The 22342-nt window shown below is 43.3% G+C and overlaps 1 protein-coding gene across 1 annotated transcript in view; it reads right to left on the bottom strand.

The window, feature by feature from the left end:
- The window catches only part of parp8 (poly (ADP-ribose) polymerase family, member 8), a gene marked incomplete at its 3' end in the record, with an annotated part of 110574 nt that overhangs the window by 19757 nt on the left and 68475 nt on the right, over nt 1-22342 (bottom strand). The window contains exons 8-17 of the mRNA XM_080738456.1: nt 16670-16730; nt 15637-15727; nt 14384-14450; nt 10080-10211; nt 8348-8503; nt 4533-4847; nt 3211-3310; nt 2549-2653; nt 1788-1841; nt 1021-1116 (exon numbers count right to left, since the gene is read on the bottom strand). Of these exons, the coding sequence (XP_080594582.1) occupies nt 1021-1116; nt 1788-1841; nt 2549-2653; nt 3211-3310; nt 4533-4847; nt 8348-8503; nt 10080-10211; nt 14384-14450; nt 15637-15727; nt 16670-16730 (1177 nt within the window). The remainder of the gene's footprint in view (nt 1-1020; nt 1117-1787; nt 1842-2548; nt 2654-3210; nt 3311-4532; nt 4848-8347; nt 8504-10079; nt 10212-14383; nt 14451-15636; nt 15728-16669; nt 16731-22342) is intronic.

Genomic DNA, 22342 nt, shown 5'->3' with positions numbered 1-22342 from the left:
TCATCTCGAGTCAGGACTCAAGTCCAAATTTTCATTGACTCGGTCTCATCTCGGTCTCACCCATGATTTTACTCGGTCTTGACTCGGTCTCGGGACTCTTCCCCCACCGAGTCCACTCGAGTCAAGAGTCAAGACAATGCAATTAAATAATTGTATACCCATATACACTAACATAAGAGAGCTGACTAGTGCTTTTCATTGATGAATTACTAGATGATGTGTGTAAATGGTTTGGTAAGTAAACTCATAGTCCAGAAAATGAGTCAAAAAGTGCAAATAATATCAGGAACTATAAACTTTTCAAGATTATGTCCTGAGAAACCTATGACATTATACATAGATCTATCTTCTTCATGTTGCTCTCAAAGTGCACCAGAGCTTACACAAGGCAATGAAAAGGAATACTCAGTACCTATCAAATGAGGATTTTCTATTTATTTTTTATCGATTAAATTTTTTGTATCTGGTCTCGGTCTTGACTATTGGCCTCCACCCCCGTTGGTCTCGGTCTCGACTGAGACTCGAACCCCTCCCGCACTCGGTCTTGACTTGAAATCAGGGGCGTCAATTGGGTATGGCATTGGCAGGGGTATGCAGCTGCCATACCCTGGGTATACCCAGGGGGGAAAATAAAAGTTACCTTTAAATATAAATCCATGAATGTCTCTTTGTCTATCTGCGCTGGTTATAATGTTGTTAAATTAGCAGTAAAATAACTAAAGAAATTAACAAAATGGTCACTTTAACAAGGTATTAAGGCACGTTTACAGTACTAACATGCCAAGTTTAGCTACACTTGAACAACCATTCCAGGTTGCCACATCCAGCCCAAGAAACCGTAGAAACGGGGGGAAATAGAATGCACTTCTTAAGGTATGGCAACATGACTGGTGTCTTGCACGCACGCGAAGGCGCGCGTGCAAGACACCAGTCATGTTGCCATACCTTAGCTTTTTCTGAACTGACGCCACTGTACAACACTACTATGAAATAATGTGTGGGTCAATGTGGCTTTCTCACCCTGAGCATGGGTCCGTTCTGGAACACGTGCGGCTCGTCGCACACCACACAGAACTCGTTCAGAACGGGAATCCTCTGCTCCGCGTACTCTATCGTCTGCAATGACAACACAAAGCCATCACGTCACTGATACAACGGGATACCGCTTTGATCCAATGAGAGCCCAGGGACGTACTGGCCATTGGGAAAAGCGGGACAACTCCCGAACGGCCGGTTCATTCCCGCCGGTCCAGGCCGGCCATTAGGAAAAAAAAATCGACCTTTGTTCCATTTTGGGGGCTGGGCGGCCAACAAAGTAAATCGTCACTGTCGGGTAGAAACCTTGTATCTCCAAGTTTCAAATGTGTATATTTTTTCGCAAAGCAAAGCTCTGCTTCATCATACAAGGCTGTCGCACAAAAGTAGTGAAAACAGCAGATCTACAAGCACACAACGCCTCGCGGCGCGAGGCGTTGTGGCCTTGTAGATCGGCTGTTTTCACGAGTTTATACAAAACAAAACAAACGCTTTTGGACATACGTTGCCACCCGACAACAACGAAATATAACTCATGTAATTGACCCACTGGCTTGTCACTTGTCATGATCTGAAATGGCAAATCTTTGAGTAGCAGCAGCGCTATAGAGAGAGATCTCTCTCTATAGCGCGCAATGAGGGCCTCTCCAACTCTTTTTCCCGGGCTGAATCAGGGGCCCAGCATGTCCCTGTGAGAGCTCTCATACTCATGAAAAAAGAAAAAGTGACATTGGTAGAAAGATAAACTTTACCTGGACCAGGAATCCTCTGTCTCTGATTGGAATGGATTTGGCACCGTTGTTTGGCTACAGGAGAGAGGGAGACGGAAACGCCATTAGTTCAGTTAGTTCAGTGAACACATAAGCATTGTTAAGGCCCATTCATACTACAATTTTAGGTGTACCTTGGTGTAGTTTTCTAAAGTCAGAAAACTACAACATTACATCACTCATCTTCACCCTGACACATCTCTCTGCTTTTACTGACAAGACATCACCCCATTCACCCTGGGCTATCACCCCGTTCATTGATTGGTCTAGAAATTGGGTGGGCGGTCCGCCGGTCCCCCTGGTTTTACAAGCACTGTTTTGAACCAGAGGGAGGCGGGGTCAATCCTTAAGGACGTCACCTAAAACCACCGTTTAGGTGATACGGTCATCAGCTAAAAGGTGAGTTGCTGCTCACCTAAAATTGGAGTATGAAAAGTCTCCGCAAGCAGGGAGGCAACAGGTAGACATGAGAAAAACATGCAAACATGCAAACACACACACACACACACACACACACACACACACACACACACACACACACACACACACACACACACACACACACACACACACGCACGCGTGCATTTGAATCACTATACTTGTGGACATTGGCATTTTCCTTAACGACATTTACAAACTTATCGTGGCATTTTGAATCCGTAAGCCTATACACACAGACCAGAAATGTTGCACAGTCGACCTTTGAGTCCAAGCACTCGGCTTCACTGGAGGGTGATACTCACCGCAGGCGGCGTGGCGAGCGACGGGGCCAAGATGCCGATAAGCCCTGAGGTAAGAGAGAGCCGGCGGCTCGGCCCGTCAGCCGTCGGGTCCTTGAAGATGTCCACCTTCACCATGGAGTCCGCGTGGAGGGAAACACAGCAAAGGGTTTACTTTCTTCATCGTCCCAGAATCACCTCGCCTGTTAACTGCTTAAACCCTTTCCCGTCTACACCGAATGTCTTTGTCTCAAAATAGCCGATCTATGGTGGATCTATGTATGGCATGGCATGGCATGGCATGGCATGGCATGGCATGGCATGGCATGGCATGGCATGGCATGGCATGGCATGCTGTGCTGTGGTGTGGTGGGGAAATCTCGCTGTTTCTACGTCCCATTATTTCGACTACGGGCATCTGCAGGTTAGCTACTCACCAGCATCACGGTTACTGAGGTTAGGGTTAGGGGTTTGGGTTAGGTTTAGGCATAGAGTTTAGCGTTCACCAGCGTCGGCAGGTTAGGTTTTCACCAGGTTAACATTCAGACGCGTCGAAATAACTGGGACGTAGAACAAATGTTATGTTGAAATATTGACACGCTCCCTTGTTATGGTACGGTACGGTACGGTACGGTACGGCACGGTATGGTATGCTATGGTATCTATGCAATGATATAGTATGGTACCTTGCCCATCTTGGTGCTGCTAGAGTAGGACCTGCTGAGCAGACGGTGGTGGTGCTTCAGCCCGTCCATCTCCTCCGTCCGTATGGAGCCAGAACACGACCTGGACATGGAGTAACAGGACTGTTAGAACACGACCTGGACATGGAGTAACAGGACTGTTAGAACACGACCTGGACATGGACAAACAGGCTATACTGTAAGTGATGTTTTTCCTTTGTCTTATTGTTATATAACAATGATAGTAATCATGGCTCTAGAGTGTTTGTTCAGTAAAAGTGTTAAATAGCTCTATATTGTGATAGTAATCGTTGCTATAGTTCAGTGACAAGGCTCTCCCTGGGTCTCCAGATCTTTAGTAAACAGTAAATACATTTTCAGACAAGTGGGCCCCCGAATAATTGGCAAAACACTATGATCTTAAAGAGGTGGTGCCATAGTTTTGTACTTTTTCAGTTTTTTATGTGTCTATGGATTTAACATTACACTAATAGACCCCCAGTCCCAGTTGTGGTTATAATATGCGAATTTGCCTTCCCTGTGTATTTTTGGTTTCTGCCTGAAAGCTGGAAGCCTCCGAGTCAAAAGGCCCAGTCGAAAGACACAGATTTAATGACATCATAAACTCATCCCCTCCCCTTTTACCATTCACCCAACACTGTGGGTGTGGCTAACTTCAGCTGGGTCACCACCCACCATGACAACCAGGCATACTTAATGAACTGGTGGGTGTGGCCACATAAAAACATAATTTGAACACTTCTGTACACTTTTTTTTAAAAAGAGATCTTCCTCCTACTATAATTAGTCGGAGGCCTTATGGAGATAGAATGGTAATTTCGTGCTAATCAGTCTAAAAGCGCCAAATTTTGCACAGATGTAGCCCAGGGCATGCTCTAATGATTTAGCTAGGGCGCCCGAGTCGGCAACCTTCGAGGTCGCCACAGAGGCCAAATCAAGTTGGGCCCCCATCGACTTTCTATACAGGAGGAAAATACCCAGACAAACAATTTTTTTTCTGCGTATTTAAGTTGGATGTGAGGGGTCTAACTAGGGGTTTGTCATGATGCTGAATCAATTGCAAGCATTTGTTTTGCACACAAAACATTCCTTGGGCTACAAATGGCCCCAGAAAACAATGGTTTAGTAATGAAAAGTGATGAGTCATCACTTTTCACTCACTTTTCACAGTTTTGTGGGGGTTTTCTGGGGCCAATATCCCTAAGGCCTCCGACTAAATCATAATACCTGATCATCATGTTTTTAAAATAATGTAAACTATGTTGGTGCCATTCAATCAGACATCTCAAAAGGGTGCTCCCTGCCTGCTGAGTGGTCGCTGGGGGGTCTTCAGTGCTCCTCCTCCTCCTCCGGTGCTGACGCCCCCGCTGATGCCGCCCACGCTCACGCCCCCCGGGTGCTCTGCGCAGCGCGGCTCGCCCGAGCAGGAGCGCGGGAGGAGCTTGTTGCCGTGCGGGGGCCGGAGGGGCAGCGGCGGCGGCTGGGGGCAGTCTTTGGGTTTGACCCCCCCGGCAGAGGAGCAGGGGCGTCCCAGCAGGCGGGCGGGGGGCTTCAGGGACATGGGGGAGGCGTGCTCCAAGCGCGCCGCCGCATCACTGGACAGAGACTGACCGAGGAGCCTGGGAGAGGAGAGCAATTTAGACCTGAATGCTAATCTGTGTTACTTTAGGTTTGAACCACGTTAACTATTATTTTATGCTTTAACTATTAAAAAAAAATAGCAGATCTACAAGCTTGCAGCGCAGCACTCTGTGCCGCGCTGCAAGCTTCTAGATCTGCTATTTTAGAAAAATCTTGAACATTAATTTTGTGCAAGTCTTTGAATATTTTGGAGCCAATTCAAAAGTGTCTTCTAAATCCTTCTAAGGTTTTTTTTAAAAGCCTATGTTTCTATGTCAGTGGTGCTCAAACATTTTCATGTCAAGGACCCCCGACATGATATGTATTTGGCCACGGACCCCCCATCTCAAAATATTTAGTTCCAGGGACCTCCAGAAGCTAAATTTGAGTTACAAATATTCACTTTAAAAACACATATTCAAAGATCTGCACAAATTGTAAGGACTTTTCAAAAATAGCAGATCTACAAGCTCAAGGCGCAATGCTCGGTGCCGTGCTGTGAGCTTGTATATCTGCTATTTTTCAATAGCTAAAGCATAAAATAATTGCAGGCCTAAATGGGTTAAGAGAGTTACCTGATATAGAATATCTTTTCATGAATGTGTTATTAGTTGTCTTTACAAACACATCCATGCTTTGGTTGTCCCACACGAGCCGCCACAATCTCATAAATAAATCATGTTTTGGGAAGAGCATTCGGCAAAACTGCCAATCAAATTTTTCCATTTTCCCAAAGAATTATTAAAAAATAAATGAAGACAGTTATCGTATTAGGAGGTTAAAATGAGTCACCAGAAAAAATAATGGGTGTTTTTAATGAATATATCATGGTTAAAATGAAGTTTGAAGTTAATGGGTGTGTGTGTGTGGAGAAAAGCCCATAAGCTGTTTCCCTGTTGAAAGTGGAATATCCCTTTAAAGGGACTACACCATGCTTTTAAAACTCTATTTTTTGAATAAATATATGCTCAAAATTGAGTCTTAGACAGGTCTTAACCCCCAACACACACTGTGACCATTCCTTTTGTTTCTAATAGCTGTGCTATAATTAGGCTGTCCAGCTGCAATACCAAAACGGCCTTTGTTTGCTCAGTGGCGCATCTAGTGGGGTTTTTCCACCCTCCCCCTCCCCCCTCCCCTCCTCTCCTCTCCAACGTTGACAAAACAAATAATGTTAATATTGGGCCAATACAAAAATAGGATAATGTTGCAGCTCTGATTATAGCCTACTGTAGGCCTATGTTGTATGATATAAGCCTACTGTCAAATGACACAGGGCGACCGTTGCTAGACCAGACATTAGAGAACGTTAATCTACATTAGACAATCAACCCCACCCACATTGTATTTATGTATAATGTATAAAAAATTATGAAATATAACAGCCCATAAACCATAAAACTGTCTCCGCGACTCACAAATGGGTCCCGACCCAGTGTTTGGGAAACAGAGTGAAGCATCCATTTCATATAATAGTAAAGTACGTTCAGAATCGGCGATCGCTGTTTGGGGATAGTGAGAGGAGAGGCGGGGTGTTTTAGCCCACTCTAGCCGCGGGGACAGCGAAGGGAAGACCGGGGGTGTGTGTGCCCTCTGTTGCCGGCCAGCTCCCTCTATTAGCCGGGGACAGTGATAGAAGAGGCGGCGTGTTTAAGCTCTCTATAGCCGGGGATAGCGAAGGGAGGACCAGGGTGTTTTAGCTCACTCTAGCCGGGTTCCGAAACTTTTTGACCGCGGGCTCCGGGGCGCTCGCACTGCTCACGGTAGGGCTGTCCTCGACTCAGGATTTATGGAGTCGATTCGAGTCGCGGGGGTTAATCCGACGCGTCGACGAATCGTTTTATAGTCTAATTTGTATAAAAAAAATAAAAAAAAAGTGTTGCTTTAAACCACGTCAACATAATACAATAATACATTAAGAGATTAATTGAATACACTGTGTTTTCGGTGATATCGGTGCGCGAGCACAAATGTTATCTGCATAGCAGTGTACAACCATAGAGTTATAACACACCGTTAAAACAAATAAAACATCTCCGCTGTTTCAACTCTGCCCCGTCTCTCGGCAGCGTGCAGTAGAGATGAGACATTCGCGAACGATTCCGCTCTCTTGAACGGCTCTTTTAAATGAACGATGGGATCCAGTCCGCAGTCGCGGGACACAGAGAACTGACAGAGTAATGAGTCAGTGTCGAGAACGGATTCATTTCAGAAACGGATCATAAAAAGGTGGAGGCACAGCTCCCGCTAGAGCCAGAAGTGTGGACATGTCATGGACGCAAACACAGCGAAACACAATCATTCATCATGGATTACAACACTGGAACAATTCAGAAGCACTTTAATTAGAAAATGTAACTTGTAGCCTACACTTGTGTATGTTAATTTGACTTTAGAAGATTGTTTACTTCGTGGACGTGCGTTTGTGCTGTGGCAGGAGGTTATTTAATATGGGATTTTGACAGCGTGCCTCCTCCTCTTAACGGAACACCGTCCCCGGCTCCGAATGTTTTAACGAAGCGGCGGTTCTGAACCGTTCTGGCCGTTCTGTCTCACTTTCACCCCTACGCTGGTGCGAGACAATAAATAACTGTTCGCCAATTGCTACTTCTCATTGGAAGTACATGACACCAGTCCAGCAGTGCACCGCAGTAGGCTAACTGGTGATATAAAAAATATATATATTTTCGCTTCGACTCAAACAATTGGCGTCGATTCACGGGGCTTAAAACGACGCGTCGATTCGTCGATTTTTAGAGGACAGGCCTAGCTCACGGTGGACCTCCATCTGGCTGCGGAGCTCCGCACCCACCCGGCCACCGCGGCGAGCTCGGCGGCTCGCTCCCACCCGGCCACCGCGGCGAGCTCCGTCACTGGATTGAAAATTTAGGCCCAGGCTTCAGAAGGCCTCGGATCATTAAAAATAGTCTTTTGTTACCTTGTTAGAAGGGACGAAGCTTGGGTCCTCGCAGTCTATAACGTCACATATATAGTGCAATCCAGGAACGTTAAGACTTCTCCTTGGACATGTTGATAGCAAAAATGTTGATAGAATAAAAGAAGGAAATGACTGTCTACTATACAGGGAGGCAGAGTGAGAGAGCAGCCCCAGAACAGTAAGCCAGCTGCAGATGGAGGTGGAGGCTAAGCAAATTAGAAACAAATGAGGGGCTGGGTTTAGAAGAGTAGCTCTGGTTTGTACCTGAAGGGCGGGGGGGGGGGGGGGGACGACGCGTGTGACGACGCGTGTGACGTCACATGCGTCAACTCTCAGAACAGCACTGTTCTGAGAACCCGTGGAAAGCTTTTCAACTCTGTCTGCCCAAAACCAGAGAAAGACACAATGGTCAGAAATAGGACTTTGTGAGGACCAGTGGGACCCCAAAAAAAGGTTTTAAAATAGAAAAAGTGAAAATTCATGGTGTAGGTCCTTTAAGACAATCAAAATACAGCCCTAGATGTTATTTATTTTAGTCTGGAGTTGTCCTTTAACACCGACCTGTGTGCTGCCTTGCTGCAGCCGTCCACCTCTGGTTGTTTGACTTGGCTGGAACAGGTGCGTCGCAGCAGGCGGTGGGACTTGGACACTCCGTCCTGCTCTGGCTTCAGCTTCTTTTTGCTCTTCACACAGCCGGGAGGAGGGTAGCTGGGGGACCTGCCACACAGCAACGCATTGTCCAAAACGTTACCCTCACTTTTTGTTTCCACCTCTTTTTGTTTTTATTTAGAGTTGCAAATTAAACCAGGGGTGATCAAGCCTTTGCAGACAGCAAAATTTCCGATTTAGTCTTAGTCATAGGGCCAATGCATACTCCACTTTTAGAGCTGAATTTATTTCGGTTCGGCCCTGTCTAAACTACAATATTATATAATAGTCAATCAGATTCTGTGACTCGCCGAACCGCACCGAAATAAATTCGTCTCTAAAGGGCTTTGCACACAGAACCGTTGTGTTTTTTCCCGTTTGCTGCATGTTTAAAACACATTGGATTTGGTGTGCAAGGCTGTGCGGAATCCACACTGCGGATCCGAAAAGGAGTCATAAAAGTCAATGAGTTTTTACCGCATGCGACAAGACGCACGAATCGAACTGGATTCGATTGGGAAAAAAACGCACTGCCACAGCCACTTGTCGCACGGCAAATTCGGAGCCGGTGTGCATGAGGTCGTAGAGAATCATTGTTTTCTTTTTAAAAAATGCAATCGTCCGTTTTTTCCGTGCGAGAAAACGCATCTGTGTGCAAAGCACTTAAAAGCGGAGTATGCATCGGCCCTTAAGTCTTTTGAACCAACACCATTTAGTTTTAGTCCTATTTTAGTCATTTGAAATTGTTTAGTCTTAGTCTTGTCTTAGTCGACTAAATATCAAAATCTTAGCCTTTTAGTCTTTTAGTATTACTTAGTCAACAAAATGAACACTGGGCTGGCCCCATGCAGGCTCTGGAATAGCCTACCCCATTTTTTATTTTTTTTTCATACATTTATGGAGGAGTCAGTTTTCAGGGTTATTTCTGTATGCACTCTCCTAGCAACCGAGGATCGCTCTATAGTACAGAACGGCGATATTAATCAGATTAAGAGATTCCGTCTTTTAAAGAGATCTCTGTCTATTAGGGGTGTAACAATACATTTTAATAGTGATTCGATACATATCACGATACATGGTTGACGATACGATACAATTCGATTCAATGATTTGAAATCGATATAGTAACTATTTAGTAAAGACATTAAATCTGTGTGAAAGGTGTGGATAGTGCAGGTTTTAAGGGAAACATGTATTATTATGGATACAAATAAGTAAACACAGTGATTATCTGCCAAATACATGGACATTGTATAATGACAAACCTGCACCTTGACATGAACCCAGAGATTACACACATTTATCGATAGACCAGTGTAGCTATATGGAAAGGAAAAGTAATTAAACCCCTCCTTTTAATTTTTTCTTCTTAAAAATGCTAAATACAATGCACAAGTAGGTAGTATCGATACAATCGATTCTTTGCACTGCCGATTCGATACGATACAAAATAAAACGATACGATTCAATTTTAGATGTTTTCATTTTGATATACTTCGATTTTTTAAGTTAAAAACGATATTTCGATACAGTTACTATATCGTTACACCCCTACTGTCTGTGGCACGAAATGTGTGAAGTGTGAAAACCCAGAAAGCAGAGTATTTGTGTAGGAGTGCAGAGGTGTGTTGTGTGTCTCTCTGACCTGCGCAGCGTAGAGAAGATGTGCAGAGGGGACTTGTTCTTCTTGTCGCTGTTCTTCTTGTTGTTGTGGGGACAGTTGAGCTTCTCCTTGCTCTGGTGTTTCCACTGCTGCGTGACGAACGTCTGCATGATCCTGACAACAGTAGGGATGGAACAATAATCCTTATCAGTGTTTGTCGTGGTAAGAAAACACGATAATCGTATCATCATGGAGATTTCAATTTATCATGAAATTGTCCTCCGTCATGCACTGGGATCAATTCACCTTTTATTTGCAGAGTACATGTATTTAAACCCTCTATAATTGGTAAAACGGATCTGGCAATAACGTACTTGATACAGTCTTTTTTGCACTCTCTACCAAATCTCTTTGCCAAATAACAGCCGATCTAGAATATCTTTAGTTACGTACCTAAGTTACGTTGATGCGTAAGTTACACTAAAAGCATAGTAACCGGAAATCGCCCAAGCTCTGTGGAAAGTAAACATAACCGTCTGCTCACCGATCGTCTCTTGGAACTATCAAAAGATGATTCATGAAGAAAAAAGTTACTTTGGAAGGGGAAAAACTTGTGCTTTTTTTTTTTTTGCGTATTTTTGCTGTGAGGAGGATGGGGTCTGGACGACTCGGGAGATCTATGAAGATGGGCGACTATAACAGAAATCCACCAAACCAGGTAGGAAGAATCATGATAAAAGGCAAATTAAGTTCATGGTTTAGCCTGGAATTGCCCTTTTTAATTGTGCAGATACCCTGTTTACACTTATACTGTATGTTGGTCTGTTTACTGTTGAGTAAGAAAACAGTTAACATTTAGCTAAACATCTGGGGACCCCGTAACATAATTTGGGCACCCCCTTGGGGGTCCCGAACCACAAGTTGAGAACCACTGCTGTACATCACTGGCTGTTGTTTGTTCTCATCAACCTCTGACAAGCTTTGACATCATTTGCCTCAGTCATTTGGCCATTTCTGGCGACAGTCACTGAGGACAAAGTGTGCTATTTTTCTCCATTAATTAAAACCCATTCAGGCCTAGAATTATTGAATGCTTTAACCAGTGAAAAATAGCAGATATACAAGCTCACAGCGCGGCACCGAGTGCCGCGCTGCGAGCTTGTAGATCTGCTATTTTTTGAAAAAAGTCGTGAAAATGTGTGCAAATCTTTGAATATATGTATTTTCAAAGCGAATGTTTGAAACTAAAATTTTGCTTCTGGGTGGTCCCTGGAACTAAATATTTTGAGACGGGGGTCCGGGGCCAAATAAATATCATTTTGGGGGTCCTTCACATGAAAAGGTTTGAGAACCACTGACATAGTAGTCTCTCAAGAACAGACTAACTGAGCTCCATTTAAGTGAAAAGGACCTTTTCTTTGACGATGGCTGGCCAGATTGCTGACATAGAAACATAGGTTTTTCAAAAAATCTTAGAAGGATTCAAAAGACACTTGTAGAATCAGGTAAAAATTCTAATTTTCACGATTTTTCAAAAATAGCAGATCTACAAGCTCGCAGCGCGGCACTCGGTGCCGCGCTGTGAGCTTGTATATCTGCTATTTTTCAATAGTTAAAGGAGCTATAGTCAACTTTTTCATTGTATGGCCGACACTTTGTTTACATCCTAGTCTATAGACTAGAATGTAAACAAAGTGTCGGTCTGACAATGGCCAAAATGATTATTTTATCATTATTTTACACTTTTTGTGGTCATTTTTGAATAGAAACACATATATGAAGCTTATTTTTTTATAAAATATTTTCGAAACATTATTTTTATTTTAGCATCCGTTTTTCAAGAAAAAGTTGACTATAGCTCCTTTAAAGCATAAAATAATAATACACAATAATGTGGACCCGTTCTGAATGGGTTAATTGCCATCTGGCTGTGTTTGTAAGCTGTAGCTTAATATATTCCTACGTGCAATGACACAGACAATACGCTACAGTAGACCGATGTTTTCTGATCCACGTTCAATCTTTCTGCAAAACACTGCATGGTAGAACGCTGACAGACTGCGGGAATAATACAACAATATCACTAGGCTGGCTGGGCACTATGGATGGGACAATATGACAATTGTGAGCTTGTAGATCGTCTACATTTTGGCAAAGAGATTTGGTAGAGAGTGAAAAGAAGTACGTTTTTATTCCCAGATCCGTTTTACCATTTATAGAGGGTTTAAATGGTACCGCATTTCCAGCTCTGCAAATAAAAGGTGAATTGATCCCAGTGCATGACGGAGGATAATTTCACGATACATTTTTTATCTCCAAGATACGATTATTGGGTCCGACGTCTCATTGTTCTGACGTCCCATTAGTCCGACGCAGGTGAATACTAACCTGGTGAATGCTAGTCTCGCGTAGCCAGACAATTATTCCACAATCTCCGAATGCTATATACTGTAGAGTCTGGAACTACACCTCCTGAACGGCGAGTAATGGCAGCTGGCATTTCCATTCACGAAAATATATTTTAAAATGTCATTTCTGCTAAAACAGCAAGCTAAACCTGCTTAGATGATTTTTATTTATATAATGATAAATGTGCGCAATGTGAGACGGAAACGGAAGGGAGGAGGAGGCTTCACTTCCGCTTTAACCGGTTACTCATCGCTCTTCTTCCGTTACCCCAGACTGTATGACGGGAGCATTTCCAAATCACGGAGTCAACAGTCTGGCCACGCGAGCCTAGGTGAATGCTAACCCGCCGATGCTGGTGAATGCTAACCTGGTGAATGTTAACCTGGTGAATGCTACTACAGTATGCCTAAACCTAACCCTAATCCTAACCTCAGTAAAACTATGCCTAAACCTAACCCTAAAACCTAACCCTAACAAATGTAGGACTAATGAGATGTAGGACTTATGGGCAGTCCCCGATTAGTGTGAGTGTTTTTTTATCACGATAATCGATAATAAAAATGATCATCCTATCCCTACTGGTCACTGTGCCAACCCGGGCACAGCTAGGAAAGGAAAATGGTGCACCACCTCCGTAGACACACGGCGGTGCGACAGTGAACGACACCACAAAAAGCTCCCAGACCCTGATGCTAGACTGGAGGGTGTGGAGGGCAGCCATTCAGGAGTCCCCAGTTGGTGTTGGCTAAGAGCGCACTCTCACATCGCAGGCAAGCAACTAGCACACGGAGTTAGGGCTGTCACAATTATTACATAATCGTCTAATCACAATTATTTGACATAATCACGATTATTTTTCATAATCGTCATAATCGTTTCCATGTTGAAAAATGGAAATAGCAGATCTACAAGCTCACAACGTGTCGCATCACATTAAGTTATCAAATACAGTATATCAGTAATTTCTTTGTATATTTAGGTTATGTGTCATATCTGCCATGTGCAACTTCAAAGCCTAAAAGCCAAACAGATATGTGATTGTCAACGACAAAAACACAATTAAATCGTTAATCGCAATTGAGTGACAATTAATCGTCATGTAAAATGTCATAAACGTGACAGCCCTACGGAGTGTCAGACTCGTGTGATGGACTATGCAGACGACGAAACGCTTTAGTGAAAGGAACGATAATTGTCATTCTCATCCCTACTGCGTCAGTCTGTGTTGGCTCATGGGAAAGACAACCAGCGAATAGACCTATTTATTTTATTTTATCGAGGGACATGAGGAGAGCCTAACTGACTACATTGTTTAGAAGGGCCTACTCTAGTCTATAAGTCAGTCATTCAAACAAATATTTGTTATGTTAACTAAACTAGTCCGTACCCGTCCGAGGATTTGAGCACTTCAGTTACTAGTTACTTTGCAGATATAAGTGATTATATCATAAAACACACATTAACCACTTTAGCCCTATTCTATACCTAAGATATTTGGAAATAGCCAATCTAGTTTGTAGATCTGCTATTTTCAAACATTTTGTACTTTGGTACTTTAAGTACATTTTACAATACAGTACGTCATGGAGAGACGTACCGGTACCAGTACTAATTGGGACGCAGTGTGATTTTAGAGCAAAATGTGTTGGAGCAGTGTCCAAAAATGTGTTTTGCAAGAATCGGCCGCATGGTGGCGCTAGAAGAGGGCCATGTGAGAATTGCAGGCAAGGAGTGTGTGTGGAAAGTTTGGCATGGATCGGAGCAACGGTTGCGGAGATATGAGTAGGGCAAAAGTATGACGTGTGACGTGTGACTGACAGACTGACAGACTGACTGACGGACGGATGGACGGACTGACTGACAGCCGGTGGTGGTTTTGATAGTAACTGCGACCTCACGGTCGCAACAAAGATTCATGAATATAGTACATCACTCACTTTTTCAGCTGATGTCCCAGACCGAACCTGTCTTTAGTTGATACCTGGAACACATCCACTGTTGGGACTGACATGCGAGCGTGTGCACACGCGCACACACACACACACACACACACACACACACACATACACACACACACACACACACACACACACACATACATTTAGGATACAGTAAATACATAGGATAGTTTTAGTAAACAATTGATTGATTGATTGATTGATTGATTGATTGATTGATTGATTGATTGTCTTTATATTGCAGCCAAACTGAGAGGCAACGGTGACCATGGCATTCATGGCCTCAATGAAATTCATGCTCTGCCTCCTAAGGCTAGAGGAATATCTAGTGCAGCTCTTCACAGGGTTACTTATACTGACAATACTGATTGATTGATTGATTGATTGATTGATTGATTGATTGATTGATTGAAAACTTCATTGACTCACCCGTTCCATTTAGATACTGTTATAGAGAGCAGTGACTCACCTGTTCCATTTAGATACTGTTACAGAGAGCAGTGACTCACCTGTTCCATTTAGATACTGTTATAGCGAGCAGTGACTCACCCGTTCCATTTAGATACTGTTATAGCGAGCAGTGACTCACCTGTTCCATTTAGATACTGTTAGAGAGCAGTGACTCACCTCCTGTTCCATTTAGATACTGTTATAGAGAGCAGTGACTCACCTCCTGTTCCATTTAGATACTGTTATAGAGAGCAGTGACTCACCTCCTGTTCCGTTTAGATACTGTTATAGAGAGCAGTGACTCACCTCCTGTTCCATTTAGATACTGTTATAGAGAGCAGTGACTCACCTCCTGTTCCATTTAGATACTGTTATAGCGAGCAGTGACACTGACTCGCCTGTTCCATTTAGATACTGTTATAGCGAGCAGTGACTCACCTGTTCCATTTAGATACTGTTAAAGCGAGCAGTGACACTGACTCGCCTGTTCCATTTAGATACTGTTATAGCGAGCAGTGACTCACCCGTTCCATTTAGATACTGTTAAAGCGAGCAGTGACACTGACTCGCCTGTTCCATTTAGATACTGTTATAGCGAGCAGTGACTCACCTGTTCCATTTAGATACTGTTAAAGCGAGCAGTGACACTGACTCGCCTGTTCCATTTAGATACTGTTATAGCGAGCAGTGACTCACCTGTTCCATTTAGATACTGTTACAGCGAGCAGTGACAGTGACTCGCCTGTTCCATTTAGATACTGTTATAGCGAGCAGTGACTCACCCGTTCCATTTAGATACTGTGTCAGGGAGCAGTGGAGGCGCACTATGACAGGCTCTCGGCGGATCACGTCCCATGCCAGCGCGATTTCCTCCTAATCGACAAGGTGGGGAGAAGAAAATGTCCCTGAATGTCTTATATAGCCATAGTCATATTGAATCATACAGGATACTGTATACACACAGGGATGTTGGGAAAGCAGACATCCTAGCCTGGGTGCCAGCCTGTTCGCTCCGTTCCGCGATTTGTTTTGTCTCTACGCATCACAGTCTGGAAAGCCTCCTATCTCCAAGGGGAGGTGGGACATAGAAGCGGGATTCACACATCCGTGGCTTCCGATTGGTCTTTGGTGATGTCTGTCAAACACAACAGTGTGCTGAGTGTGCTACGATAACCCTACTCTGATTCGTTGGAACAACATCCAATCAGTAACGACGACGCCTATGTCACAACTTGCTTCCGGGAATACGAGTCAACTGAATCATTTCCAGACTGTGACGCGGAGAGACAAAACAAATCGCGGAACGGAGCGAACAGGCTGGCACCCAGGCTACAGACATCCCACCTCTCCCGGAAGTTCCAGGGAGTCTCCCAGGAACTAGTGGCCGCTCCCTGACACCCGCGAGCGATCAAATGTCACGCAAATGTCGACCATATATGGCGAATATATGCTGCATATGCCATGTCGGTGTGCGTTTATGGCCCCAGTTTCGTCCTCTCTTTCACACATGTGTCTTGGTAGGCTTGTTTCTCAGAGTGTGCCAGTCACAATTTCTGGTGTCTGACATGAAATGAGGACATTTGTGCCACACTATCGTGGAAAAACATGTGGACACAACAGTTTATAATTTGCAATAAATGTTGCCTATAATGACCAAAATAGTAGTGCAAGGTGAACACAATCATTCCCCTAAGAGTGGGAAACCTATTGATTGTAGTTTCATTTTTTTGTTGTCATCATGTTAATTATCAATATTCTTAAGATTAAAATAGGTGGATTAAATAAAAAAATTACAATTAGACAATATATACTCACATCTAGGAAACTAACATCAATGTGTAGATCAATATCCACATCATCAATTGCACCATATTCCCTGGAGAGAGAGAGAGAGAGAGAGAGAGAGAGAGAGAGAGAGAGAGAGAGAGAGAGAGAGAGAGAGATTAACCACTTGATAAGCACATTGTGTCATTAATGAAATAGTAGGCAAATCTAGTTTTCGATGGACCACAACTTTTCTTCTCCTCGTGAAAGAAAAGGCTTTCTAATACAATAGGAACAAGCCTTAGCAGCTAATCTACATTAGTTATGGCAAAATAATGGCATTTAAGCAGTGGTGTAAAGTAACTAAGTACATTTACTTAAGTACTGTATTAAGTACAGTTTTGCGGTATGTGTACTTGAGCATTTCCAGTTTTCAGTACTTTTACTTCTACTCCACTACATCTCAGAGGCAAATATTGTACTTTTACTCCACTAGAATTATTTGAAAACTTTAGTTACTAGTTACTTTGCAGATACAAATTACAATATTATAAAATATAATTAAACCACTTTAGCCATATTTTATACCGTGGATATTTGAAAATAGACAAGCTCACAACGCATCGCATCGTGATGCGTTGTGAGCTTGTAGATCTGCTATTTTCAAACATTTTTGTACTTTTACTTTTGTTACTTTAAGTACATTTTGATGCCAATACTTTTGTACTTTCACTCAAGTACATTTTTAATTCTGGACATTTACTTGAAACAGAGTATTTCTACATTGCAGTATTGATACTTTTACTTAAGTAAAACATTTGAGTACTTTTTCCACCACTGCATTCAAGAAAGACATTCTCCGATACTGCTACTACTGTACTTTGGCTGTGCTTTGGACATGTGGGGTTTCCAGGCGACACAGACAACATGATTGCAGTCCACCTTTCCAAAGTTCCCGTGTCCCAATAGAGTGCAGCGGGAGGAAATTGAGGTGAAGCATTGACCGAGGTAACAGCGCTAAAGGTCCTTCCACACCGCAAGCGCTCAGTGTGGGCCATTTAATCACTAAATTAATAGCTTATAATGTGAAATAATCACGCACGCACACGCGCGCACGCACGCACGCACGCACGCACGCACGCACACACACATACACACACACACACACACACACACACACTTTCAAATAATTTATTCATTACCCTCACACTGTGTGAGGAGCTTAAAGAATAATTTAAGCCTAACTTCCCCGCGTGAAGGCATCGCGCGCTAAAGATCTGCAAGCTCACATCCGCAACATGTCGTGAGCTTGTTGGTCAGATATTTTGGACATCGTCGTGCAAAACCACCGACAATGCGACTTCTTTCTCTTTTTTTTTTTATTTATATACTTTTTTTTTTAAATTCTGTTTTCATATTCTTCCTACAATTCCCATGATGATAATGTTTGTTCATCTGGGCATGCCATTCTTGGCCAAAATGTTAAACACTTACTTTGATATTTAAAAAATAGCAACAACAAACAGCAAAACCATCAGCCACCAATCAACTTCAAACTTGGTGGGTGAACAAACGCAAACCGCCGCAGTCCCTGCAGTGCTGAGTGGGAATTAAGTCGGCCCGATAAGGTTTTTTTTTTTCAGTACCAAAAAAGATAAATATATATATATATATATATATATATTAAATCCCAGAGCGTTTTTTAGACAATTATTTTTACCCCTTTTTCAACCCAATTTAGTGCCAGTGAGGAGCCCCCCAACGGGAGGAAATAGAGCCTTCGTCCTACTCCTCCCGCCCAACACTCCCTGCTGACAGGTGCCGCCCCAGCCCGTAGGAATAGGGTGTGCCAAATGTAGTTCTAAGAGCGGCCATTTATTGGGTAAACACAGCCTTACAAAGGTGTTCTGATTAGACTATAGCATTTGTTCTATGCAATCAAACAATTGAAACACCTGTGTTTTGACCCAAGAAATGGCCGCTAAGGACTACAATGACGTAGCCGCTGGCACACACTATACATGCAATGACCAGTATCAAGCTCCCCGTCCGGCTTCCCTCCCCCAAACACGGACCAATTGTGTTCGCACAGACGCCCAATATAGCCGGTAGCACCACAGGGGATTCGAACCCACAACCTTCCGTGGTGGTGGGCAGGGACTTTACCACTGCGCCACCCGAGCACCTAGAACCAAAATTTACGAAAGGCACTTTTCTGCCACATGGGCGGACCACATCAGAAAGGTGGACCATTACGAGGGAAGGGACCTCCCCGGAACGGGTGGCAAGGGAAAATCACACCCAGTGTGAAGTGAGCAGCTGTGTCATTGGAGTCAATTTCATTAAACTAATTTATATGAAGTACTAGAGGAACAATGTTAACACATTTAGTCCCGAAAACAGAGATCTATTTTTTTTTCCGCGGTTCTGTGCCGAGGTTGGAGATCTCTGCTTTGATATATTTGTAATGCGAGCATTTAATATCGCCGTTCGCTACTGTAAGAACGATCCGCCGTTGCTGGGAGACGGATGCATGCAAAGATAACCCGGAAATGAAAAGCACTTCTCCTTCCCGCTCAACTTCTTCCTCAGGGAAATGGGATTTTCTGGTTCTAGGTTCCCACAGCGCCCATAGTCCATTCACATGCTGTTTAGTGGACACTCTGTGAAGCTACAACAAGCAGAGACTTTTTTATTTCCCTATCTTTCAATTCCACCACGATGACGATCTTGTCCACACAGACATGGACACGCGATAAGTAAAGAAATAGGTAAAAACACTGGAAAAACCTGCCAAAAGCTACAGAATTAACCAGAACTGCACTCTGCCCCCACGGAACAGACTGTCTGTTCACTGGTGCCTCTGTACTGTCACACCTAAACGCTGACTTGGTGCCACTTGGGCACCACAGGGAGCCCCCAGATCCCACCAGATAGTATATATTTATCACTGAACGACAGCAGCAGAGCGTTGTGTGGCATTTTGTCTCATGAGTGAATGCACACACACACAGGAAGAAACCTTGTATCTCCATATTTTAGTCCAGTGGTTCTCAACCTGTTGGTCCCCAAATTATTTTGGGGGGTCTCCAGATGATTAACTTAATGTGCAACATTGTTTTCTCGCTCAACAGTAATCAAACCAACATAAAGTTTAAGTGTATAGAGGCATCTGCACATTTCTAAAGTGGAAATGTAAGTAATTTTTAATACCTCTAAGATGACAAATTATACAATAGCCAAATTGTCAAACATTAGAGGTAGAAATTGTGAAAATAGCAGATCTACATGCACACAACGGCTTGCGAGGCGTTGTGAGCATGTAGATGCAATTAATGCAATTAATATAGACGTTCATTCTTACAAGCCCACTGAGCATTTTTTCGGCTATTAGACTAATATAGGTCTAAACTAAAATTGATCTAACAGTGAACGTTTTTTAGCTTAGACTAGACGCTGATTAGACTACATATAGCTGTTGAAATAACGTCTAATCAACGTCTAGTCTAAGCTTAGGCATCTAAAATATTTTCACTTCTAGAGAAACTTTAGACCAATTTTACGTCTTAACACTTATGTTGCAATGATTTTTTCTCTTCAATGTCTCGCGATGCCATGGTCTCCATAGACCTCCATGTAATTTATAGTGCACGGATCGTGCACGCCCATGCCTAGATGATGCACCACGTGTGTGCACACTCTTCACAGCTTTCAAACAAAAAAAATCGCTTGGAAATCCGTTCAGGCATTCATGATTTAGCAGCCATTATGTTTTCTTCAGATGTAAACAAACATGGCTGCCATGTTTGAAAGAATGGTTAAACATGCAATTTCGCGATCGCGATCATGCCTAATACATTTCTGGAGGTCCCCCCCCATATTCCATAGTTGTTGAGCTAAGGTGGAAAAATGTTTGATTCTTACTTGCAATGTATCAGATCAGATGAGTCTATGACCGTTGGATCTCCACTGGGTGAGTGTCTGTCCCAGATCAAATGGATCGGTTTGGCTCTTCTTTTTTCTTTTATCTCTCATTTTGTGGTGCCCTTTGGCAGCGTGATGCCCGACGCACAGTGCGTCATGTGCGTCATAGTAGCGGCGGCGCTGGTCCTCTTTGTTTCAGAGTAATCCTTAACTTTATTCTAAAGTACTAAAAGAAGTAGCCCGTGCTGGAGAACTGGTGATTTAATAACAAAAATATATTCCACAAAACCACATGAACAGCCAGGTTCCTATCTTCGGTATCATCCGTAACAACAAAAAAATATCACTGCACTGTCGACGTGCGAGAATTATGGCCACAATTCTCTCTCCAGAACATGAAGTAAACCCAGCATCAAGCGCATCCCATCATATTCCTCTGCAGCCTGCGGCGCCAACTCTTAAAGGCACTCTTAAAGGCACATACAGTACCCCTGGCCAGGCCCGTCGTACAGATCTTTGGGAGGGGGGGTCGAGATCAAAGACCTGGGCCCCCCCTCCACGTGGGCCCCCCTCGGTTTTTTGCCTGCAAGGGCTGAAAAACATGTGTTTTTTACGGGAAATTATTCATTTTTAAAATAAAAAACTGTTAAAAATAGTTCTACACGGCGGCAGAACCGTTTAGGCTTAATATGATAGGGTTTATATAAAGTATGATGTCTTAATCTTACCTTGGGAGAAAGTTCTTTCACAGTCACTCAAATCTTTCCTATACAAACTTGACTGCTCCCGAGTCCCGTTCAATGGGGGCCCCCCTTTCCGGGTGGGGAGACAACAGTGCCCTTTGCCCCCCCCCCTATCGGCGGCCCTGCCCCTGGCCCTGTGTATATAGCTTAGGGTTACAACACACACACACACACAGCCTCCAGAGAAGTGATGAGTGGAGCTGACGTGGTTCTAGCGTTGCAGGCAGCCTGCTGCTGCTTCTCTGTGATGTTTGTGTTTGTGTCTCCTCTCTCTTCCACCACCGCTGGCATTGAGATTTACTACGGTACGACTTTACATTACTGCTGGAGGCTCACACACTCCCCTGCTGCTGCATCAGCACAACGCTGTCTGTCTCTCTGCACCAACGTGTTGTAGTAATAGTAGTAGTACGCTGTAGCACCAGTGGTGGAAAAAGTAATACATTTTCTTACTTAAGTAAAAGTATCAATACTGCAATATAGAAATACTCTGTTACAAGTAAAAGTCCAGAATTCAAAATGTACTTGAGTAATGAAAGTGTTGCCATCAAAATGTACTTCAAGTACCAAAAATAAAAGTACCAAATGTTTGAAAATAGCAGATCTGTGAGCTTGTAGATCAGCTATTGTCAAACAGCCTAGGTATAAAATAAGGCTAAAGTGGTTCATGTATGTTTTATAATATTATAATTTATATCTGAAAAGTAACTAGTAACTAAGGTTTTCAAATAATTGTAGTGTAGTGGAGTAAAAGTACAATATTTGGATCCGAGATGTAGTGGAGTAGAAGTAAAAGTACTGAAAACTGGAAAAATTCAAGTAAAGTACAAATACCTCAAAACTGTACTTAAGTGCAGTACTTAAGTAAATGTACTTAGTTACTTTACACCACTGTGTTTATCACTGTTATAACATGCGAGTATATCAGATTTGGGCACTGTTTAGTATCAGTTACTGTCAGTCATCTCCAAATGTGGGCTGACTGATGTCAGTCAGTGATGTCAGTCAGTGATGTCAGTCCATCTCCACATTTGGGCATCGTTTCCGCATGTGCTTG

This window comes from Nannobrachium achirus, assembly GCF_963921795.1.
Source record: "Nannobrachium achirus genome assembly, chromosome: 12".
NCBI classification, from domain to species: Eukaryota; Metazoa; Chordata; class Actinopteri; order Myctophiformes; family Myctophidae; genus Nannobrachium; species Nannobrachium achirus.
This window is presented reverse-complemented; position numbering and strand designations above follow the sequence as displayed.